The sequence below is a fragment of the Plecotus auritus genome (genome assembly GCF_963455305.1).
Source record: "Plecotus auritus genome assembly, chromosome: 1".
Classification (NCBI taxonomy): Eukaryota; Metazoa; Chordata; class Mammalia; order Chiroptera; family Vespertilionidae; genus Plecotus; species Plecotus auritus.
This window is the reverse complement of record NC_137770.1, coordinates 43,873,265-43,897,829: the sequence shown is the minus strand read 5'-3', so window position 1 is coordinate 43,897,829 and position 24,565 is coordinate 43,873,265. Positions and strand designations below refer to the sequence as shown.

General features: G+C 40.8%; 1 protein-coding gene across 5 annotated transcripts in view; it reads left to right on the top strand.

Annotated features, from left to right (window-relative positions):
* STYX (serine/threonine/tyrosine interacting protein) overlaps positions 1 to 24,565 on the top strand; it is a 204,035-nt gene that overhangs the window by 73,626 nt on the left and 105,844 nt on the right. Inside the window, exon 11 of one of the 5 annotated variants that reach the window (XM_080684622.1) lies at positions 15,827 to 17,234. The exons of the other annotated variants lie outside the window; for them this stretch is intronic. Within the exon in view, the coding sequence (XP_080540748.1) occupies positions 15,827 to 15,957 (131 nt within the window). The 3' untranslated portion in view covers positions 15,958 to 17,234. Of the gene's footprint in view, positions 1 to 15,826; positions 17,235 to 24,565 lie in introns of those variants that run through there. 5 annotated transcript variants of the gene reach the window in all.

The window sequence follows — 24,565 nt, the reverse complement described above, 5'->3', positions numbered from 1 at the left end:
AATTTTGGAAGGCATTATGGGGAGTCAGAGAAGCTTGGCTGAATAAACCAAGTTCTCCTTGTCTCAGGACCCCTTGCTTTTTATTAACACAATTTGTCCTAAGTCAAGGTGGAGATATACACATCAAAGGGTAGGGTTTTGTACATAATCCATTGTCAGATTGGAAGAATTTGCCTATGGCTGTTCAGGTGTTTGGCCAGTAGGAGGCAATAACATGTAGATTAAGATGCCTTGAGCTGTCTGGCAGCAAGCAATCATTTTATGCATCCTTTTCAGGTTTTGGGGAAATGCCTTTTAGCCATTCCCAGATGATTCAGCCCTGCTGACATGCTGGAATTGGCTTCTGGCATTACTTGACTTTCATCTCTGAATTCGTAGTCTTTAAGTATCTAACATATAGTTTATTTATGTGTTTATTACTCACTGCAAAAGTACATGTGTAACATTACAGAAATACAGGATAGAGTGATTAACCCCCATAATCCTGCCCTCAGGGATAACTACTGTTAATAGCTTGGTTGATCATACTCCAGACTGCCTGGGTACCATTTCCATTTAGCTGGCAGCCTTGAACAAGCTATTTGTCCTCTTACTTCCTCATCTCGGTGTAATAGTACTGGCTTCCAGGGTTTTGTGAGGGTTTAATAAGAATGTGTAAAGTATCCAGCATGGTTTTGGGGATATAGTAAATGCTTAACAAATGCTAGTTTTGTACATGCATTAGGATAGGCTAGATTATGGTGCAGAAACCAACAACAAAATCTCAGTGCTTTAACACAACAACAATTTATTTCTGGCTCATGCTGCCTGTCTCACACAGGTTGGCAGAGTGGTTTCTCCATGCAGTCACTCAGGGACCCAGGATACTGGAGAGTCCACCATGCTGTGGTCATCATCTGCCATACATGGCTCCTCTGCTCATTTTAGGAGCGAAAATAGACCATAAAATCACACGTGGAGTTTTTATTGCTCCAGCCCATAATTGACATATTCCACTTTCAATCACAATTATTGGCCATAACGAGTAACCAAAGCCGTGCCCAACAGAAAGCGAGCTGGGAAATGTGTAGTGTGGAGTGCAGACTATTTAGTGAGTACTTCTACCTCAATCACAGTCCGCTTTCTTCCACCCAGCATGGTATGATGTTATCCAAACAGTGTTGCAGTTTTTTAAAATGTAATACATCATGGATGTCTCCTCATATCAGTACATATTTATTCGTTCATTTACTATTTATTAAGCCCTTCTGGGTGTCAGGCATTATTCTAAGTAGTGGATTATACCAATGAAAAAAGCATTTGACAGTCCTTCCCTTTATGTAGTTTACTGGATTGCAAACAGATAAGAAATAAAAATACTTTGAAAAAGTATAGAAAGTAAGAAATGTTATGGTGAGAAAGAAGAAAGACAAAAGGTAGCCCTGGCTGGTGTGACTCAGTTGGTTGGGCATCACCCCATGTACTGAAAGGTTGTTGGTTCAATTCCTGGTCAGGGCACATGCCCAGTTTGTGGGTTATGGGCTCTATCCCCAGTAGGGGGCATGTAGGAGGTAGTCAATCAATGATTCTCTCTCATCATTGATGTTTTGCTCTCACATTGATGTTTCTCTCTCTTCGTCTCACTTTCTCTCTGAACATCTATTTTAAAATCTTTAAAAAGAGAAAAGGTAGATGGAGTTTTAGGGGGTACAGTTTTAAGTCCAATGTTCATAGAAGGCCTCTGTGAGGTGATTTGAGTTCAATTCTGAAAGCTGATGAGAAGTGAGCTGTGTAAATACAGCTAGAGGAAGATCATTCCAAGAAAATAAAACTGTCAGTGTGGTTTGGTGATATGTACATGGAGATGCATTCTCCTGTTTTTGTATCTGTTTAAAATTTTCCATGAAAAAACATTTATAACAAAATGTAGCCCTGGATATAAAACTTGTATCTAGATTTTATTTCTGCATTTTTGGGGGGTAAATCATGACAGAAAATTTAATAGATATTCTCAATTTTCTAAAAAAAAAATGAGTAAAAAGGTCTTATCAATTTACCTCCTCAGAAACAATGTTTTAACATCCTCACTAACGCTGGCTACTATACTATCTAGCCCTTGATTACAGATTGCTGTTTATTACTGCATAATTGTGTTGTGTGTGTTAGTCTTCTCTTTCCAATTTTATTTTATTTCATTTTAAAATATTCTTTTTATTGTTGACTAGAGGCCAACAATAGTGAAGACATGGGGCTAGGAGGACTTAGCCCCTGGAGGGGGGGGGTCCCTCAGCCCAGCCTGACCCCTCTCACAGACTGGGAGCCCTCAGGGGATGTCCTACTGATGTCCTAAGCCGCAGTCTGGCCTCCCTCTGCGGGAGGTGACCGGGCTGATCAGGGAAGGCGCCAGCCCCATCACCCTGCTGCTGCTGCCACTGCTGCAGCCACCAAGGTGTTTTCATCAACACGGACTCCAGTCCCTTCACCACGAAAAAATGACAACTTTCTTTAGGCATTTTCAAGATGTGTCTTTCATAGGATATGACATTTCTTTCTTCTTCTTTTTTTTTTTAATCCTCACCTGCGGATATGTTTCCATTGATTTTTAGAGAGCTTGGAAGAGAGAGGGAAAGACAGAGAGAAACATCAATGTGAGAGGGACACTTCGATTGGTTGCCTCCTGCATGGGCCCTGGCCAGGGAGGAGCCTGCAACCTAGGTGCATGCCCTTGATCAGAATCGAACCTGGACTCTGCGGTCGCCAGGCTGAGGCTCTATCCATTGAGCCAAACCAGCTAGGGCGGGATATGACATTTCTTAGCCCCTCCAGCAGCGGACCTTTGTTTTTTCCTCCAGGAGTGAGGTGGAAAAACCCTAGATCACCTTCTTGGATTCTCATTACCCATGTTACCAAGAACACTGCGAGTGGCAGTGTACAGGGAGCTTAGCCAATGAGCGGTCAGAAAAGGTGTTTCCTCTGCAGTTCATGCACAGAGAACCCTCTGCATTGTGTCCGCTGGGCTGGGGGCGTGCCCTGAGCCATGAGGCACCTTCCGGGAGCATGCCCCCAGCCCAGCAGCCCCACATTGTGTCCGCAGCCCTCCCTCCCTCTGTGTCCGTGGTGCAGGACACTATGGGCACTGCCATCTTTGTGTTGGAGTGGCAATTAATTTGCATATTACCCTTTTATTAGATTAGATAATATTACAGATACCTCCCCTTCCCCTTTTACCCTTATCCTCCTAGCCCCTAACCCCCCCCGCCCCATGTCTTCACTACCTTATTGTCCATGTCCATGGGCTATGCCTAGAAGCATATAAGTTCTGGTTCATCTCTTCTTATCCCCCCAACTCCACATTAAGATATGTCAGTCTGTTCCATGCCTCCATGCTTCGGGTCTTATTTTGTTGGTCAATTCATTCTGCTCATTAGATTCCACAAATAAGGGAGATCATATTATATTTGTCTTTCTCAGATTGGCTTATTTCACTTTAGCATAACATTTTCCAGGTCCAAACATGCTGTCCAAAGGGTAAGAGATCCCTCTTTTTCACAGCTGCATAGTATTCCATAGTGTAAATATACCACACCTTTTTTATCCATTCATCTACTGATGGGCACTTGGGCTGTTTCCAAATCTTAGCTATTGTAAATAATGCTGCTATGAACATAGGGATGCATATATTATTTTTGATTTTTTTTTTGGGGGGGGAGTTCTTAGAATATATTCCCAGAAGTGGGATTGCTGGGTCAAATGGAAGTTCCATTTTTATTTTTTTGAGGAAACCCCATACTGTTTTCCACTGTGGTTTCACCAGTCTGCATTCCCACCAGCAGTGTACTAGGGTTCCCTTTTCTCCACATCCTCACCAGCATAGAATTGTTGTTTGTTGATTTATTAATGATAGCCTTTCTGACAGGTGTGAGGCGATATCTCGTTGTATTTTTAATTTGCATTTCTCTGATGATTAGTGACTTTGAGCATTTTTTCATATGTTTCTTGGCCAATTGTATGTCCTCTTTGGAGAAATGTCTATTCAGGTCTTCTACCCATTTTTAAATTGGATAATTTGTCTTCCTTTTGTTGAGTTGTATGACTTTATATATTGTTTCTGACTTTTTAAAATCCCCCTTTCTATCATTTCTTTTAAAGTGATTAGACATATAATAAATTCCCTATAAAAATTACAGATTCAGAAGTAAAACTTGAATCATTAAGTTTTATTAAATGTAACCTCAGTTTTACTGTGTTGAGAATGAAAAAAAAATTAGCTGCACAAAATATTAGAACCACCAGCAATTTAAAAGTTTTGAGCATTAGTGAGCTAGTTCAGAAATGCTTTAGGCTCCCCCTGCCCCGCCTCAGTAATTGGCTAGCTGTGAGGTATAATTTGAATGGAGACTTTTCTTAGTCACATACTTATCATGATTCTTCCACTAAAAATTCGTTCTTTCAGTGGTTTACTTTCTGTTGCCATAGAACTAGTCTACATTGCACAAACATTTTGAGTCAGTTTTTCCTTAAGATGACCAAGAGTCTTAACAATTAGATGATTGTGATTGAATTAAAAAAAAAATGAAATCAGCCTTGTCCAGCCCAAAGAGTTTACTGGACTCTTTAAAAGTTATTTGGCTAGATTGTGAGGTCACACCCAGACACCAAAGAGAAATGTCACTAAAAGATCACTCACTTAGAACCACCCTACATTGAGGGGAAATGGTGACAGGCTGGTCAAGCATGAGGAAGACTCCTGTCACAGACAAATTTGTCAGTGTTAGTCACACACTAGAACATAATGTTTAAAGGAAAATGCATGACACCACTGGGAAGCTATGTTGGAAGAGCTGTGGCCAAAGAAAAGAGAATTACAAATTTAGGGAGAATTGTGCTTCCATGACACAGATAATTTGGAAGTCTGGTGCATAAAAAGTTTTGTTTTTATAATTTAGTTCACCTTAGTTAGGATCTATTATATATAAGGCAAAAATCTCCCTTTTGAGAACAGTGTCTTTACATCAGGAAGGAAGGATTACTGCGTTATGCTGACATTCAGTTGAAAACATTTTTAGGGTGTGGGATGATTCATTATCAGTATCAGACTGTCTAATCATAAGCCTTATCCAATCATAAGAATACTTTTAGGCCCTGGACCATGTTGCTAAATGGTTAGAGCATTGGCCCACACACCAAAGGGTCACAGGTTCAATTCCTGGTCAAGGGCATATATCTGAGTTGCAGGTTCAATTCTCTGCTCTGATTGGGGTGCATGCGGGAGGCAGCCAATCAATGTGTCTCTCTCACATTGATGTTTCTCTCTCTTCCTCTCTCCTTCCCTCCCTCCACTTCTACTCTCTCTAAAAAAAAAAAAAATCAATGGAAAAAATATCCTGGGGTTAAGATTAACAAAACAAAACAAACAAAAACAAAACAAAACAAAAAAAAAAAAAACACTTTCAGAACAGTGGCCATACCTCAATGTCAAACACAGAAGACATATGGCACCATTATAATTCAAAAGTTACCAAACAGCTTTGAGACCACAGACAGTAATTTTGATCTTTGAACCTCAATTTCCTCATCTTAAAAATGGACACACAGATGATCTTTCTTCTGCATTTTACTGGTATGTTTTATGTATACCAAAATTCTGAGCCTCGTTCTTCAGGCAGAAACCTGAGCAAATGGAAAAATAAATATGAAAGTACTCAAACATAACGTTCCCCTATCAATTGCTAATCATCATCCCAAGGGAGAATTTCTTTAGATTTCTACCTGAGGATTATCCAAGCTTTGCTTAATACTCCTCTATTGTATCACAAGTTCTCTATTCAGTCATCCTTCATTTATTCATTCTTCTAGTGAGTTGATCACTCGCCAAATATTAAGATCCTATTACGTGCTAAGCACTGTGCTAGGGCCTGGAGATACAAAGAGCACTAAGGCAGACACAGTTCCAACCGCGTGGAACTTGTAATAGAGCAGGGGAGACCAACATTGCACTGAGTTTATGCAGAAGCAGGACAGGATGTTATGAGAGTTTTCAACAGGGGATTTCTTAACCTATTTGGGTTTTAGAGATATCAAAGCTGAAGCAAGAAAAATAGGGAGGAGTTGGCTGAGCAGAGAGTATAAGGGAAAGTGGTTTAGGCAGAGAGAATAGCACTGAATTGATTCGGAAGTACTGGAAGGAAGGCCAACACAGCTACAGTGTAGAGTCAGGATCCAGAGCTCAGAGGCCTCATTAAGGGTTTGGTCTTTGTTCTGAGAGTAATGGGAAGCCATTGAAGTTTTAGTTTTGTTTGTCTTTTGTTGTATATATTTATGATGGAAAGTGACATGATCACTTGCATTTTAAATAAGCTAATTTTAGCCCTTGCCAGGTGGCTCAGTTGTTTGAAGCATACCAAGGTTGCAAGCTCGATCCCCTGTCAGTGTGTTATGCCCAGATTTCATGATCCCCAAAGACCACCAGGGAGCCGAGTCCGATGCAAAAGCAAAGAGCCTTTATTCGAGCTAGCTCGAGCTCCCAGTCCACCACACTCTCCAACGCAGCGGCAGGAGGCAGAGAGAGAGCCCCAGGCCCCAAACGCGCTGATTTATAGGGGGCCTGGGAGAGGTAGGAGGGGTGAGGTAGTGTGGCCTCCGCTGATTGGTTGGGGTCAGGTTGCACATGGGGGCAGGGCGCGGCTTACTTTCCTCTTGCATTTCTGTTGGCTAATTCAAAAGTGTGGGTTGGGCTCTTGGAGAGGTTCTAGGGTGGGAACCTGGAGGACATGGAACAAAGGGAACATAGAGTCGGTCTCTCCCCGCCCTTTCAAGTGCACATGAAAGAATTAACCAATGAATTAATAAATAAGTGGAACAACACATCGATGTTTTTTTCTCTCTCTCTCAAATCAATTTTAAAAACTTAAAAGCTCATTCTAGGCACTATATGTAGGAGAAGATGGCACACAAATAATGTATATGAGGAAACCAGTTAGGAGGCAGCTGGAGGAAATGAATTAGGGGGTTGGCAATGAAGAGGAGGAAATCGTGGACTGATTCAAGAGATATTTAGGAGACAGAATCGGTAGGTGCCCTTTATTTTTGCCTTGCTTTTCTGATTGTGGGCACTTTCTGATGTGAGGTGCAGGGAGGTGGGTGTAAGTGCAGAGCAGCAATATTGCTAGGTAGAAGAGGCAGAGATCAGAGTTTGCGCTGCTGAGCTGGCTGTAATGTGTGAGTCAGTATGTCCAAAATGATGCAGCTGTGAAGAGGGGAGTGTCAGAGGTCTGCGGGGAGGTTATGTTTAGGACTATTGCTAAGTGCTTGGCTACACATGTGCAAGGCAGACCATGCTCGACCTACCTGTAATAACTGTTAGGGGACAGAGCAGTTAACAGAAATACCAGTGCTGGAAGACTGACCTCCATTCGATGGAGAGATCTTATCAAATGCCTTGGACGTTCAGTGGAAACTCCAGTAAGGTTCATGCTCTTAAGACTAAAGACAAAACCGAAACAGGATAAAGTTGAATCAGAGTAATTAACAACCTGCCAGAATAAAAGTCAACACTCTTTAAAAAAAGACAGTAAACATAGTTCCTCACAATGTAGCAGTCAGAATTGTTTTATATACAGTAAGAAATTACTAGGCAAGTAATTCAAGACAGAGGGAAATCAAGAGACAAAATAGTGAATAGAAAGAGAGATGACCCTAGAATCAGGGGTGGGCAAACTTTTTGACTTGAGGGCCACAATGGGTTCTTAAACTGGACCGGAGGGCCGGAACAAAAGCATGGATGGAGTGTTTGTGTGAACTAATATAAATTCAAAGTAAAAGAGCGGAGGGGAGAGCAAGATTACTGGATAGAACAGCCAGATCCGGCCCGCGGGCCGTAGTTTGCCCACGGCTGCCCTAGATGTTAGAATAGATGTGGGTTTCAAAGCATCTATAATAATAAAAGCATAATATGCTAATTAGATGGATTAGATTGTGGGGAAATGGAGACAGGCTGGTCAACCTTCTGGACAATCTTCCAGACAAAGCCACAGCGGTGGGGGCCAAGGCAGAGGTCGCCACCACAGCTGGCAGGGGCCAAGGCAGAGGCAGTTAGGGGTGATCAAGCAAGCAGAAAGAGGCCATTAGGGATGATCAGGCAGGCAGGCGAGTGGTTAGGGGCGATGAGGCAGGCAGGCAGAGGTGGTTAGGGGCAATGAGGCAGGCAGGCGAGTGGTTAGGGGCTATGAGGCAGGCAGGCAGAGTGGTTAGGGGCTATCAGGCAAGCAGGCGAGTGGTTAGGGGTGATGAGGCAGGCAGGCAGAGGTGGTTAGGGGCGATGAGGCAGGCAGGCAAGTGGTTAGGGACTATGAGGCAGGCAGGCAGAGTAGTTAGGGGTGACCAGGTAGGCAGGCAGGCAAGCAGTTAGGAGCTAGTGGTCCTGGATTGCGAGAGGGATGTCCGACTGCTGGTTTAGGCCCGATCCCACTGTAGGATCAGGCCTAAACCTGCAGTCGGACATCCCATGAGGGGTCCTGGATTGCGAGAGGGTGCAGGCTGGGCTGAGGAATTTCATGTACCAGGCCTCTAGTCTATAATAAGTATGCTCAAGAGTTTAGGAGAAGAGAGAGAGTTTTCCTTTTAAAGTAAGTGGACAGATGGGGAATCTCAGCAGAAAATGGAAACTAGGAAAACAGAACTAAATGGAAATTTGATAACTGAAAAACTATTGCTAAACAGAGCTTAGAGGAAAACGTACTATCTTAGATGGTTCTATTAGAAATGAAGAAAGGCTAAAAACTAATGCCCAGAGCATAAAAATTAAGTTAGAAAAGAAACAGATGAATAAACAAAATAGAATGAAGGAAACTGTAAGAATAAGAGGAGCAAGTTATGACATAAACAAATTTATACAGGCCAATGCAAAAGATTAATAAAAGCAGCAAACTTCTAGCAAGGTTGATCAAAGGGAAAAAAAGAGGATGCACAAATAACAATACTAGGAATGAAAAGGGGGATTTAGCCAGAAATGCTCCCAACTTTAAAAAGCTAATAAGATATTATAAACATGTTTATGCTAAAAGAACTTGAAAATTAAATAAAATTTGATAGAAAATATAACTTCCTACAGCTATCTCAAGAACAAATCAAATCCTGAATAATAGTTCTATAGCCATGAAGTAAGTTGTCAGTAAATTAAAATCTTCCTGCAAAGCAAACTTCAGTCACAGAATTCTATTAGCCAGGAAACATACAATTCAAATATTGTACAAACTACCACAGAGAACAGAAAAAGAGGAATAACTCCCCAGCTCTTTTCAAAAAGCTAGTGTAATCTTGATGCCAATATATCACTATATCAGTATAAGCAGACTAAGACAACAGAGAATCATTATGACCATAGTGAAAATCATAATAGTAAAAATCCTAAATAAGCTGAGTTAGAAAATGGAATCTGATAGTGTATAAAAGAGACAATAATACATCATTACAGGGTACCTGATGGATGTATCTCACAAATCCATGATTAGTTTAATATTAGAAAAAAAAACTAATTGAATTTTGATTTAAAAAACCTGTTGAATTTTGATAAAATTCAACACAGATGATTTTTTTAAAAGAAAGTTCCTTAAGCAAGGAATAAAAATGGCCTTTCTAACCAAAAAGAGGTTATCTACCAAATACGGCAGCTAACATTATTCTTAATTTGATGTGTTAAAAGCATTCTCATTTAGCTCAGGAAGAAGACAGGTGGCATAAAGGAGAAAAGATCTAAATGGACTTAAGGGTGTGAAAGATACCCCTGAAACTGCAATACTGTGGCTCAGTCTAAGTAAATGAAGAAATATATCATGTTTATGGATGATAAGGTTCAATAATTTTTTAAATCAATTCTTTTCAAATTGATAGAGTCAATGCAATTCCAACCAAAATCTGTGTGTGTGGCTCTAGCTGGTTGGCTCAGTGGATAGAGCGTCGGCCTGCGGACTCAAGGGTCCCAGGTTCGATTCCGGTCAAGGGCATGTACCTGGGTTGCGGGCACATCCCCAGTAGGGGGTGTGCAGGAGGCAGCTGATCGATGTTTCTCTCTCATCAATGTTTCTAACTTTCTATCCCTCTTCCTTCCTGTCTGTAAAAATCAATAAAATATATTTAAAAAAAAATCTGTGTGTGTGTGTGTGTGTGACATGTCAAATATCTATAATTTATATGAAAGAAGCAAAAATATCCTCTTGAAGAAGAACATGATGCAGAGATTTGCTTTACAAATTACCTTTTAAAAAATTATAGTAATTAGGGCAGTGGGATGCTGGTTCAGGGATAGAAAAAAATGACCAATGAAACAGGAAGAATAGGATACCCAACAGAACCCACCTAAATGGAAACTTGATTTATGGCAGGCTTGCTTTATGAAATCAGAGGCAGAAAGAATGTACTTTTTTTTTTTTAAAAAAAAAGTGTTAGATTTAGAACAAATACTCCAAAAATTTATATGGAACTAAAGAAGACCCCGAATAGCTGCAGCCATCTTGAGAAAGAAGAACAAAGTTGGAGGGATCACAATACCTGATATCAAGTTACATTACAAAGCCACTGTAATCAAAACAGCCTGGTACTGGCACAAGAACAGGCAAATAGATCAATGGAATAGAACAGAGAGCCCAGAAATCAAGCCATTACACTCAATTAATATTTGACAAAGGAGGCAGGAGCATACAATGGAGTAAAGACAATCTCTTCAATAAATGGTGTTAAAAAAAACTTGACAGATACATGCAAAAAAAAATGAAACTAGACCACCAACTTACAGTATACACAAGGATAAACTCAGAATGGATAAAAGACTTAAATGTAAGTCATGAAATCATAAAAAACCTAGAAGAAACCATAGGCAGAAAAATCTCAGACATCTCTCATAGCAATATGTTTGCTGATACATCTCCTAGGGCAAGGGAAACAAAAGAGAAAATAAACAAATGGGACTTCATAAAAATAAAAAGCTTCTGAAAAGCAAAAGAAACCATGAACAAAATGAAAAGGGAAACCACTATATGGAAGAACATATTTGCCAATAATACATCTGATAAAAGGGTTAATATCCAAAATATAGAAGGAACTCATACAACCTAACAAAAGGATGACAAACAGTCCAATTAAAAAATGGACAAAGAACCTAAATAGACACTTCTCCAAAGTGGACATACAGATGGCCAAGAGACATATGAAAAAATGCTCAAAGTCACTGATAACCAGAGAGATACAAATTAAAACAACAGTGAGGTATCACCTCATATCTGGCAGAATGGCTACCATCAACAAATCAACAAATGACAAGTGCTGACGAGGATGTGAAGAAAAGGGAACCCTAGTGCACTGCTGGTGGGAATGCAGACCAGTGTAACCACTATGGAAAACAGTATGGAGTTTCCTCAAAAAATTAAATATGGAACTGACCCAGTGATCCCACTTCTAGGAATATATCCAAAGAAACCTGAAACACTAATCAGAAAGAATGTATGCACCCTTATGTTCATAGCAGCACAATTTACAATAGCTAAGATCTCAAAACAGCTTAAGTGCCCATCAGTAGATGAGTGGATAAAAAAGATGTGGTACATTTACACCATGGAATACTATCCAGCAGTAAAAAGTAAGGATCTCTTACCCTTTGAGACGGCATGGAGGGACCTGGAGAGTACTATGCTAAGTGAAATAAGCCAGTCAGAGAAAGACAAGTATCACATGATCTCACTCATATATGGAATCTAAAGAACAAACTAAACTGATGAACAGAGAGGATCCAGAGACTGGATGCATGGAACAGACTGTGGAATCTCAGAGGGAATGTGGGGGTCGGGGAGTAGGTGGGAAGAGATTAATCAAAGAACTTGTATGCTTATATGCATAACCCATGGACACAGACAACAGGGTGGTGAAGGCCTGTGGCAAGGGGCAGAGGTAGGTTAGAAGTGATCAATGGGGACAAAGGAGACATCTATAATACTTTCAACAATACAATTTTTTTAAGTGTTAGTACAATTTAAAAGCATGGTATTTGACCCCTACCTCCCACTACACACTAAAATAAATTCTAAATAAGTCAAAAGTCTGAATGAGAAGGGCAAACAAGAAAACTTTTAGAAAACAATATAGAAAATATTTTATGGCTTTGGGCTCTAAATTTATTTCTTTTAAAAGATCCAAAAAGTACAAGTTAAAAGGCAAAATTAAAAGGCAAAAGATAACACCCAAAGCAATCTTGAAAATGAAGACAAAGTTGGAGCACTCCCAATTTCAAACCTTATTACAGAACTACAGTAATCAAGATAGTGTGGGGCTAGTAGAAGAATAGACATATAGATCAATGGAGAAAAATGGGGAATCCAGTAATAAAACCTTAGATTTATGGTCTGTTGATTTTCCATAATGATGCCAAGACTGTTTAATGGAGAAAAAATAACCTTTTCGAGAGAAACCAAGATGGCGGCATAGGTAAACACCTAAACTACTGCCTCGCACAACAATTTCAAAACTACAACTGAAAGACAAAACGGACACCATCCAGAACCACAGGAAAGCTGGCTGAGTGGGAATTCTACAACTAGAAGGAAAGAGAAAAGCACATTGAGACTCAGAGGAGCTGCAAAAGGCTGAGGTACGGAGACGCGCAGGTGCGCGGAGAGGACTGGCGACTGAGTGCACGACTGGCTTTCTCAAGTGGGAGGGAGATGGAAGCTCCCAACTGTGCTGAACTCCAGTCCCGGGCGAGACTCTGGGAACCCAGACTCATTCAGGGGGAATTTGGACTGTCAGGAAAAGAGAAAAGCACACTGAGACTCAGGGGAGCTGTGGGAGGCAGAGGTCCGGAGACGCGTGAGCGCAGAGAGGACTGACTGCTGAGTGCATGGCCGGCTTTCTCAAGCAGGAGGGAGACAGAAGCTCCCAACTGCACTGAACTCCAGTTGTGGGCGAGACTCTGGGAACCCAGACTCATTTGGGAAGAAACTGGACTGTCTGGCAGCGGGCAAAACTCGAGGGCGGCTTTCTCTCAGAGGTGCTTGCAGCGATTACTGAGGGACACTGAGACCCAGGGGCCTCATAGGGCAGGGCTGATGGGAAACCAAGGCTGTCTGCTCCACCCTGAGACTCCACCCCATCCAAGCTGAGCACATAGGCTTTTGCAGTTTTGCAAGTCTTGTCTCATAAGGGTGTATCCAGCACAGAAGTTCTCCCAACATAGACACAGCCGATCCTCACAACCCATTGGCCTGGAGGTCAATTCCTCCCAGTGATACCAACAACAATCAAGACTTAACTACAACAAGGCTGTACACACAGTCCACAAAGGGGTACACCGAGAGTGTCCACCTCAGATAACGGGGGAGGCTGATCCACTGGGCCCTATAGGACATCTAGCACACAAAGCCACTCTATCAACTCAGGGAAGCAGCCAAAATGCGGAGACAAAGAACAGATCACAAATGAAAGAAATGGAGGAAATCAAATGACTGGATATAGAGTTCAAAACCACGGTTATAAGGTTTTTCAAGAATTTCCTAGAAAAGGCTGATAAATTTAGTGAGACCCTCAAGGATATGAAAAAGGACCAACTAGAAATTAAACATACACTGACTGAAATAAAAAATATTATACAGAGACCTAACAGCAGACTAGAGGACCGCAAGAATCAAGTCAAAGATTTGAAATACAAAGAAGCAAAAACACTCAACAGGAAAAACAAAAAGAAAAAAGAATCCAAAAATATGAAGATAGTGTAAGGAGCCTCTGGGACCACTTCAGGCATACCAACATCCGAATTATGGGGGTGCTAGAAGAAGAGAGAGCAAGATATTGAAAACCTATTTGAAGAAATAATGACCAAAAACTTCCCCCACCTGGTGAAAGAAATAGACTTACAAGTCCAGGAAGCACAGAGAACACCAAACAAAAGGAATCCAAAGAGGACCACACCAAGACACATCATAATTAAAATGCCAAGAGCAAAAGACAGAGAATATTAAAAGCAGCAAGAGAAAAACAGTTAATTACCTACAAGGAAGCACCCATACAATTGTCAGCTGATTTCTCAACAGAAACTATGCACGCCAAACGGGAGTGGCAAGAAATATTCAAAGTGATGAATAGCAAGAACCTATAACCAAGATTACTCTACCCAGCAAAGTATCATTCAGAATTGAAGGTCAGGTAAAGAGCTTCACAGATAAGAAAAAAGCTAAAGGAGTTCATCAATGCCAAACCAGCATTATATGAAATGTTGAAAGGTGTTCTTTAAGAAGAGGAAGAAGAAAAAGATAAAGATAAAAATTATGAACAACTAATACATATCTATCAACAAGTGAATCTAAAAATCAAGTGAATAAAAAATCTGATGAACAGAATAAACTGGTGAATATAATAGAATCAGGGGCATAGAAAGGGAGTGGACTGACAATTCTCAGGGGGAAAGGGGTGTGGGAAGTACAGGAAGAGACTGGACAAAAATTGTACACCTATGGATGAGGACAGTGCGGGGAAGGTAAGGGCAGAGGGTGGGGTGGGAACTGGGTGGAGGGGAGCTATGGGGGGAAAAAAGGGAAACAACTGTAATAATCTGAACAATAAAGATTTATTAAATAAATAAAAAAATAATCTTTTCAACAAATGGTGCTTGGACAACTGGATATTCACATGTGAAGGAATGAAATTAGATCTCTATCTCAACCATACACCAAAAATGGTTCGTAGGCCTAAATGTAAAACAAAAACAAAACAAAACAAAAAACTGTAAAACTACTAGAAGAGAATATAGGCATTAATCGTAGCTTGGGTTGGCAATTATTTCTTAGCTACAACACCAAAAGGGAAAATGATAAAAAAGATTAATTGGACTTCATCAAAATTAAAAACTTTTGTCCTGCATACTTTACCATCAAGAAAATTAAAAGACAACCCATAGAATGGGAGAAAATACTGGTTTCATGTGGCAAAGAAAGCCCGGTAGCAGAGCAAAAGATGTAAATGCTGGCAGTCCAGAAAGCAAACCCTATAAATAAAGCCTGCAGGCATATGGGTAGGGCACCAGTAGTACCGTGTTTCCCCAAAAATAAGACATCCTCCGAAAATAAGACCTACTTACAGGTTTCCTTCTGAGTGAAATATAAGGCATCCACCGAAAATAAGGCCCCCAGGCTCTGTCTCAGAATGAAAATTAATTTACCATAAACTGGTCGCTAGGGCCGCCCCGACTGGCGTCTAGCAACCAGTGACGTTACGCGGAGTCCTGATGTCACTGCTGCGTGGAGGCGGAGCAGAGGTCAGAGTGAGCGGTGAGCGCAGGGCGGGAGAGAGGAGGAGACTTTCGCAGATGCGTGTAGAAGAACAGGAGGATTAGAGCGGACGGGACGCGGCGAAGGTGGTGAGTGCTGGTCTGTCTCTGGTGACACTACCTGATGCTCGCGGCCGCATTCATGATGACTGAAGGTTCTCAGTCAGTGGCAGACCCTGCTCCAGCCCAGATCCAGGCCCCAGCAAGCCCAGTGACAGTCCCCAGGCAGGCCCTAGGGGGTAAATGTCTGATAAAGGGGTAGGGGGGATGTCTGGTGAAGGTGTTCAGTGGCACAGGGGTGGGGGGAGGGGGATCACTTAAAATGACACAGGAGGATCAGAGGGGGCAATCAAAATGACACAGGAGGATCAGAGGGGACAATCAAAATGACACAGGAGGATCAAAAGGGGTTACTAAAATGGTAATCCCCCCTCTGATTCTCCTGTGCCATTTTGATTTCCCCCTCTAATCCCCCCTGTGTCATTTTGAGTGATCCCCCTCCCCCCACCTTGATACCCCAACTCCTTTTTTTTTTACCCCTAGAAATGAGCGCAAAAAGAAAAAGCTACTCCGTGGAGTACAAGAAAGGAATCGTGGAAGACTCTTGGGGCCAAAATCTTACTGCTTTCTGCAAAGAGAAGATGTTGAGTATCCGATTGGTCCAAAAATGGTGAGCAGAGTATGGTAACCTCATTGAACAAGTGGACAAGGGAAATGCTAAAAAGCGCAAGTGTGGATCAGGTCAGCAACCATTATTTTCCGAGCTGGAAGACCTGATCTGTGAATGGGTTGTTGACAGGAGAGCAAAGGCTTTGGTTGTGAATAGGGCTCAGATTCAAGAATTTGCCCTTGCAATGGCACCACAGTTTGACATAGCCCCCGAAGACTTCAAAGCATCACAACACTGGCTGGATAATTTCCTTCAGCGAAGTGAACTGTCTTTAAGAAGATCTACAACATTGTTTAGGTTGGAAGATACTCAAGTTATTAAGCGAGCACTTGCATTCAAGTCCTTTATTGATGATGCTGACTTCTCTAAATACAATCTTTCCAACATGATTGCTATGGATGAAACTGCAGTGTTTATGGGCCAATCATCTCAAACAACAATTGAACAGCGGGGTGCCTCCTTAGCATACATTCTCTCCACTGCTTACGAAAGTGCACGTGTTTCCTGTATTTTGGCAATTCATCTGGATGGCACTAAAATCCCACCTTTAATCATTTCTAAGGGCAAGAAGGAAAAGATTGAACGTGTTTTGGACGTTTTTATTCCTGAAACTGAAAAAGCCTGGGCCACACAAGCAGTTATAAGGAAGTGGGTCGATTTAATGCTGCCGCTTGTTATGCGAGGGAGCCAAAGAGGTCTGCTAGTCTGGGATGCAGCCAGCACTCACCACGCTAAAGATATGAAGACATTTCTTCATGAAAGAAAAATAGATCAGATAATGATTCCCTCAGGAATGACAGCCTATCTCCAGACTCTTGATATTGCAATAAACAAGCCATTCAAAGACAATTTGCGCATGGAAATTAATGACTACATTGAAAATAGAATGGAGAGAAATCAGCGTGGAAACATTGTGAAACCTAAACTGCAAGAAGTTGTGACTTGGGTGAAGAATTCATGGGAGAAAATCACTGACAGTTGCATTGCAAATGCACTGCGAGCAGGCTACCTTGACAAGAAGTACTCATTTAAAGACAGTGCTATTGCTAAACATGAGAGATTTGGTCCACTGATTCTGAAAGAAATGGAGTCACAAGAAATTCACCAGGAAATTCAGAAATTGGATTGTTATGATAATGTTCCAGAAGATGATGACATGATTGTCATTGAATAAATGAGTAAATGCTTGATACTGTAGGATTCACAGTTTGTCTGGTTTGTGTTGACAACTACCGTACTACCGTACCATATACAGGTAATAAATTTCCTTTATTTTCATTTAACAATAAATGTGTATCGTATTCTTCTTCATGGAAAAATAAGACATCCCCTGAAAATAAGACCTAGCGTGTCTTTGGGGGCAAAAATTAATATAAGACACTGTCTTATTTTCGGGGAAACACGAAATATGCTATTACTTAATTAGGCCGAGCACGTCCAAGAAACAGGGGTAGGAAAAGTGGGTGAATCAGAGGAGAGAGAACCAATATGAAATTGCATCATGGAGGAAGTTATCATTAAATGCCATTAATTGCTTGATGTCTTGGGATAGTCTTTAAGAAGCCTTAAAAAGCCTTTGGACTTTTGTACCCGAAGACCCAAAAAGAACCTGAATACATTTTTTTTTTAAAGTTTGGTCTCCCCTCCACAAGTAGTTAGTTGATATCTGTAAATTAAGATTCTCTTAGACTGCATTCATACCTCAGGTTCCCTTTCATCAACGTCCAACTCATGATTGGTGGTAATGGATAGCAGGGATCATTGAAATCCACAGAATAATAGCTACCATTTAGTAAGCACAAGGCAGTTTTATATAATGTCTCATCTTCACAAAGTAGTTTTTGTTACAATGATTTTATTAATGCCCCAAATTAGACTCCACTAATTTAAGGAACGTGGCCAAGGTCATGAAACTAGTAAGTAGCAGACCAGTTCTTGGACCCAGGTCTGTGTTTTTTTAAAACTCCCAAAACAATGCTCTTTCTATTATACCATGAAGCCTCTTAGAAGAAAGCATTGAGATTCCTAAATCTCTTCTTAGCCAATACTTTTTTAAAATGCTATTTATTTTTTTAAATTGGTCATACAAACACCTGGCTTAAAAATTAAAGAAAAACAAAAGACTTTTCAGTGAAAGCTCTCCTTTTTTATCCTGTCCACCAGTCACCCAATTCCTCTTTTCAGGGTCAGTGTTACCAGTTTCATGTGTATCTTTCCCAAAACAGTTACGCACAAATATAAGTATTATTTTTCTGTTTAACAGAAATTACATGGATACACACTCACCTTAGGTTTCTTTTTTTCACTTAACAATACATCTTTAATTCACATCCATATCTCCACATAAAGTTTAGCCAATACTTTGAAATGTTCTCATCATTAGGACTTTTATTATTAAAAAGGATGAGATAAATTATACTAAAATGTACCTACTATTTCCCCTGTGCTACTTATCCACTATTAAAAGAATAAACAAGAAGCAAATTGTCAAAGAACCAGGCAACAGGAAAGGAGTGGAGAAACATGAAATGCACACGAGCTCGAGAGTAGCTCTCAATTAAAAGACTTTCTTGTTTTCTCTTTTGGGTTACCTTGGCCCTAACTCTAATCTGTAGTTTTCAGGTGTGTTTTGAATGTAACTGCTGTTATTCTTCTGTGTTTTTTGTTTATAGGCATGAGTGAAATGTGAGTACATATTTGTTCTGTTGGCCTCTTAAACTATCTGGCCCCAATATTCCAAGATGAGAAGATAACGTGAAAATGAGTGGGAAACCTAGCTCTTGGCCTTCTCCAAATTTCATAGTCCTAAAGTCCTCCAAATTTCATAGTCCTAAAGTCTCTGTCACACCGTGTAGCACTTGATTGCGTTTAGTTTAATACTTTTCACTAGTTGTTTCTTTCATGTAGAAAATGTCATCTCCAGGGCAGAGACCATATCTCCCACCACAGTGGGTGGATGATAGTAAGTCCTGGAGGACAGAGGAGAAATCGGGTGATCCCGATACTTCCTCCTGCATTGACAAGAGGTAACATAGGTGGTGGGGTGTGGGGAGAGGTGAGGAGGAAAGCAGAGTAGAATCACAAGGAAGATTTCTCAGCTCTCTGTGCTCATCTGCTCCTGCATCAACATTTCAGTTGGGGGAGTGAATGGGACATACACAGGGGTGGGAACAGTAGGTTCACAGCTGTGAGTGTGTGAAACAGAGTTTATTCTTGTTGAGTTGATTAAGCTGTTGTAAACCATAACCTGCGTGACAATTGTAGACCTACTTTTGCTCACCCCTGTATATTTTGAAAAAGCTCCTTGAGGGATTCTTACATTCCTGCATCTTCTTACCCCTAATTCATAATTATCGCTAGTACAAAGGGGAGGTACAAAAGATAAGAGCAAATATCAAATATCCAACTAAGTTGAAAATTCTTACGCAATTTATTTTAAATCACAGAAGATGGGACTTTCTTTAAGCCGCTCGTTACATTAGTAGTGCACAGGACGGGCAGCCTGTAATGGTGAAAGCTGCCCATCCCGGGATTGAAAAGCTCAGATGGCCCGTTCTTGTGTGTCCCAAATGTTCTAATGTGTTCGCCTAAAGTTGTTCTATCTTCTTCTTATGTCCCTGAAAAAATCCCCCTGAAAGGTCCTGGATCCACGATGTCAATGTCCACTACCATTAGTGTTTTCTGATTTGGCGGTTCTTAACTTGAACGAGCACCGGAATTACCTGGAGGCTTTGTTAAGGCGCAGATTGCTGGAACCACCCCCAGATTTCCCGATTCAGTAGTTGTAGGGTGGAGCCCAAGAGTTTTCATTTCTAACAAATCCCCTTGGATGCTGATGCTGCTGGTCTGGGAACCACATTTTGAGAACCATTGTTCTGATTATTATTAATGTCATGCTTCCCACGGTAGGGTAAGGGAGAATCCCAGGAACTAGGAAAGGTGATTGGGATCAGCAGTGCCCATGCTGGGACTAGGTAAAGCCAAAGAAAACAAGGAGAAAAAAAGTTTAGCTTTTTTTTTTTTTTTTTTTTTTTTTTATAAAGGGTTTGATAAACATGAATAAGCAAAATCACTAGAATGTCCTTTTCCATACTCACTAATAATTAGTTGTTTTTGTTTGACTTTAAAGTATGGAAAGAACATTTTGTGTACATGAAATGATCACTTTGTATTATCAGGAAATCTGGTGGCATTAGCACTGAAGTTAAGTCAAAGTGAAAAAGTACATGAGTGTGTGAATATAAAATATGTACATGTATTATGTATATATGAACACTTTACATATAATTTACACATATTTCATATCTATCACTTTAAGGTTCTTTTCTGTTCACAGGTTCTTGCTTTTTTCTGTCTAGTGATTTTTTAAAATATATTTTTATTGATTTCAAAGAGGAAGGGAGAGGGGAGATAGAGATAGAAACATCAATGATGAGAGAGAATCATTGATCGGCTGCCTCCTGCATGCCCCCTACTGGGTATCAAGAATGTGCCCTTGACCAGAATCAAACCCAGGACTGATACTCAGTCCACTGAGCCAAACCAGATAGGGCTGTCCAGTGATTTTTTATTTGGCATCAGATGTTATAAATGTTATGTTAAGTGTTTTCATTTTGTTGTCTTTTTTCAGAGTATTGAAGTTTGTTTTGGCACACAGGTTAGTGTTTAGGTTAGTTGTGGATCAGCTTGATATTTTGGAGGTTTATTTTAAGCTTTGTTAGAGTGTTCCTAGAATAGCCTTTACTCTAGGGCTACTTTATTATTTTATTATTTTTAATTTTGTTATTTTTTTAATCCTCACCAGAGGATATTTTTTCCATTGATTTCTAGAGTGTGGAAGGGAAGGAGGGGGGAGGGGATAGAGAGAAACATCTATGTGAGAGAGACATTTGGATTGGTTGCCTCCTGAATGCACCCCTACAGGAAATTGAACCCATGATTCTCCATTCCATGGGCTGACGTTCTAACCTCTGTCCCAAACCGGCCAGGGCTGTTGTTGTTATTTATTTTTTTTTCAGAGGGGAAAGGAGAGAGAGAGAAAAAGAGATAGAAACATCAATGATAAACGAGAATCATAGATTGACTGCCTCCTGCATGTCCCACACTGGGGATCGAGCCTGTAACCTGGGCATATGCCCTGATCCGGAATCAAATCACGACTTCTGGTTTATAGGTTGATGTTCAACCACTGAGTCAATCCCGCTGGGCTAGGGCTATTTTTTAAAAAAATTATCTTTATTGTTGAAAGTGTTACAGATGTATCCTTTCCCCATTGACTCCCTCTGGGTCTACTTTAGTTTTAATAATAAACTGTAACCCTCCGGAATTTCTGTTACTGCCCAATGGCTTAGGGAGGCCAGTCTACTCCGGTTGGGTGGAATTTGAACATCTCCTAACCCTTTGTGTACTCGGAGAATGGCTCAGCTTACAGCCTCTGGTGGTAGTTCTTTGCCCAGCATTGCAGAGTTTCAGTCTATGCCTGTGCAGATTGATGTTCAGCCAAACATTCAAGAAGACCCTGTGCACATTTTGGAAGCTCTTTCTCTGTATAGCTCCCTCCTTTCTGCTACTTAGCCTTATACATTGCAGCTTCCTCTCCTCCTAAAAATCCAATGTCCAGCCTTGGGCAAACTACGGCCTGCGGGCCGGATCCGGCTGTTCTATCCGGTTCTCTTGCTCTCCCCTCCGCTCCTTTACTTTGAATTTATATTAGTTCACACAAACACTCCATCCATGCTTTTGTTCCGGCCCTCCGGTCCAGTTTAAGAACCCATTGTGGCCCTCGAGTCAAAAAGTTTGCCCACCCCTGGCTAGCTCATCAACTTAATGAGACCACTGTGCTTTGAGTTTTCCTTCCCTGTGCTGTAATCTCAAAATTGTCACCAGATGGGAAGAAGTTTTCCTTTTCTCAGAGATCGGATCTTTTCCTGTCTGTCGTCACAGTGGCTGAAAACAGTTGTCTCATATCTTTTGTCCAGGTTTCCAGGTGGGAGAGTAAATTCTGCACCAGTTACTTCTTCATGATCAGTAGTGGAGCTCAGTATTTTCAATGTTGAATCTTCTAATCCCTGTATATTTATTTAGATCTTCTTTGACATTTTATCTTTTAACGTATATTTTTATAGATTTCAGAGAGGAAGGAAGAGGGAGAGAGCGATAGAAACATCAATAATGAGAATCATTGATCTGCTGCCTACTGCATGCCCCCTACTGGCCACAGGCCGACGCTCTATCCACTGAGCCAAGCCAGCCAGGATGAAAATAATTCTTGTCTGGTAAGACAGATGTTTTCACCTAGTAGGTCTGGGTTTTCCTAGCCTCAGCCCCTGGCATAGGGTGTTCCCACAGTCCAGTGGGTGAGGGTTGAGAGGGGAGCAGTCGTGAGGCAGAGCACACAGGTTCAGAATGGAAGCCACCTACTTTTTCATTGTGCTTGTGCCGTCAGGTCCTGTTTGGTTCAGTTCAATGATGTTGTTTCTACCTGATTTCTGGAGATGCCTCAGGTTATAGCTAGTGGAACAGAAGCACACACTTCACGGTACCGCTTAGACTGAAGTCTGCTGGTGGCCCTTGCCTTCCCAGAGCCTAATGTGTGCCTCAGTCGTTGAACCTTCAACATATCCATTTAGTAAGTACTAGTATGTATTGAATTCCTACTCTATGCTTGCATTGTGGATGTAGTAATGACCCAATAGACAAAAATCCCTGTTCTCATGACATTTTTATTCTAGTTTATTAAAAGGAAAGAATTAGCCCTGGCCGGTGTTGCTCAGTGGTTAGAGTGTAAGCCTGCACACCAAAGGGTCTCGTGTTTGATTCTGGTCAAGGGCACGTACCTGGCTTGCAGATTCGATCCCCAGCCCTGGTCGGGGCAGGTATGGGAGGCAACCAATTGATGTGTCTCACATCAATGTGTTTCTCTCTCTCTCTCTCTCTCCCTCTCCCCTTCTGTCCCTCCTTTCCACTCTCTCTAAAAATCAAAGAAAAAAAAATACCCTGGAGTGAGGATTAATCAAAAAAATAAAACTTAAAAAAGGAAATAATTATTTTTTGTTGTTGGGTATAGTGCTTTACTAAAAATATATAAGGGCCTTCTCCATGATCACTAATGAAAATTGCTCCTCTTGGTCTTCGTTGTCCACATTTCTAATATTTCTGAAGACGTGTGAATTCAAAAATGCTTGCTGGCTGGTGACGCAATCCTCAACAAGGGTCAGTGTATTCAGGAGCACAGCATTCACGGGAAAACAATTTACCAATTTCTGCGTCACTGGGGCCAAATTTCTGATGGGGAAAAAACCTGCAGGCGTGGACAAGGCTGCCACCAAAACCTGGACACACACGGGCCTCTTTCCTCTCAGTCTGTGAAGTGCACACAAAAAGTACACACAAAAAGTAAATTTTGCAAACGGTCGTAATACTGCTAGCTTTTTAATGCAAACTTATCACACAGGAAGTAACTGAAAATTGTTCTTTTGGACAGATGTATGCTGGCTCAGGGAAAGGTGCTGGCTGGAATTTCTTACAATTCAGGTTTAAAGAATTCCCCTTCATCGAGAACCAAAAAGATATCAGATCAAACTGTAAAAATCTAAATAGGTGAATGATGCCATTATTCACCTTAAATGATGGTGGGTGACTTACAAGATTCCACCAACAACTAGAAGACAGAACTATACCTTTCTGAACCAGATTGCTGTGATTAATATTTATCCTGGTTAAAACTCCGAGTTACTTCAGATTCTTCACTTACATGTCACAGAAATTACCATCTTCATGGTAAAAGTCATCAGTCATCTTCTTTTCTAGAACAGTTCTTTGACAGATATGTCTCCTAGATTATAAAAGAGACTCACAAAGAATCAGAGAACAGCGTAAGCCCAATAAATGACATAAATGACTTACCTTCCTACCAGATAAGACTTACCAAAATGTTTACCAAAATTAGGCTGAAATTGTTACACTCTAATCACCTCTTTTGCAATAGTCGGTGTATATTTTGTCAGGCGTTAGCCTGCCATAACTCATAAACATTAAAATATTATTGTTGTTATTATCCCTATATCTTTATGTGAATCTTAGTCCTCAAAATATGGGGACCTCAGAAAGAGGAAAGACGTTGCCTGGATGCTAAACCTGATGTTTGCTGCTGGCTCCCTTTCCTTTATTGGTGTCCTAATTTGGTACCCCCTGTAGCCTGGTAAAGCAAATGGGATACTCTTTTCCTCCTTAATTTTTTTAAGTCATCTATATACATCACTTTTATTGGAAATTGTGTGAGGAATGAGTTTATCAGGGAACTAAGTATAAAGAAGGAATATTCATTCATTCAATGAATGTTTATCAAGTGTCTACAACGTGTGTATCTAGGTATGCTAGATGCTGAGGATATAACAGAGAACAAGTCAGACAAAATCCCTGTCTCCCGGAGCTGACATTCTAATGAGGATTAAAGAATGTCTAGTGGATGCAGTTGGAAAGACATCATTAATTAAAACAGAGAAATATGCCATCTATAATAAGCAGAATCTGTAAGGATGCTGTCCATGAAACCTAGGTGTTGAAAAAAGCTTGAAGAAATACTGTATTTTTTTTTAAATACATTTTATTGA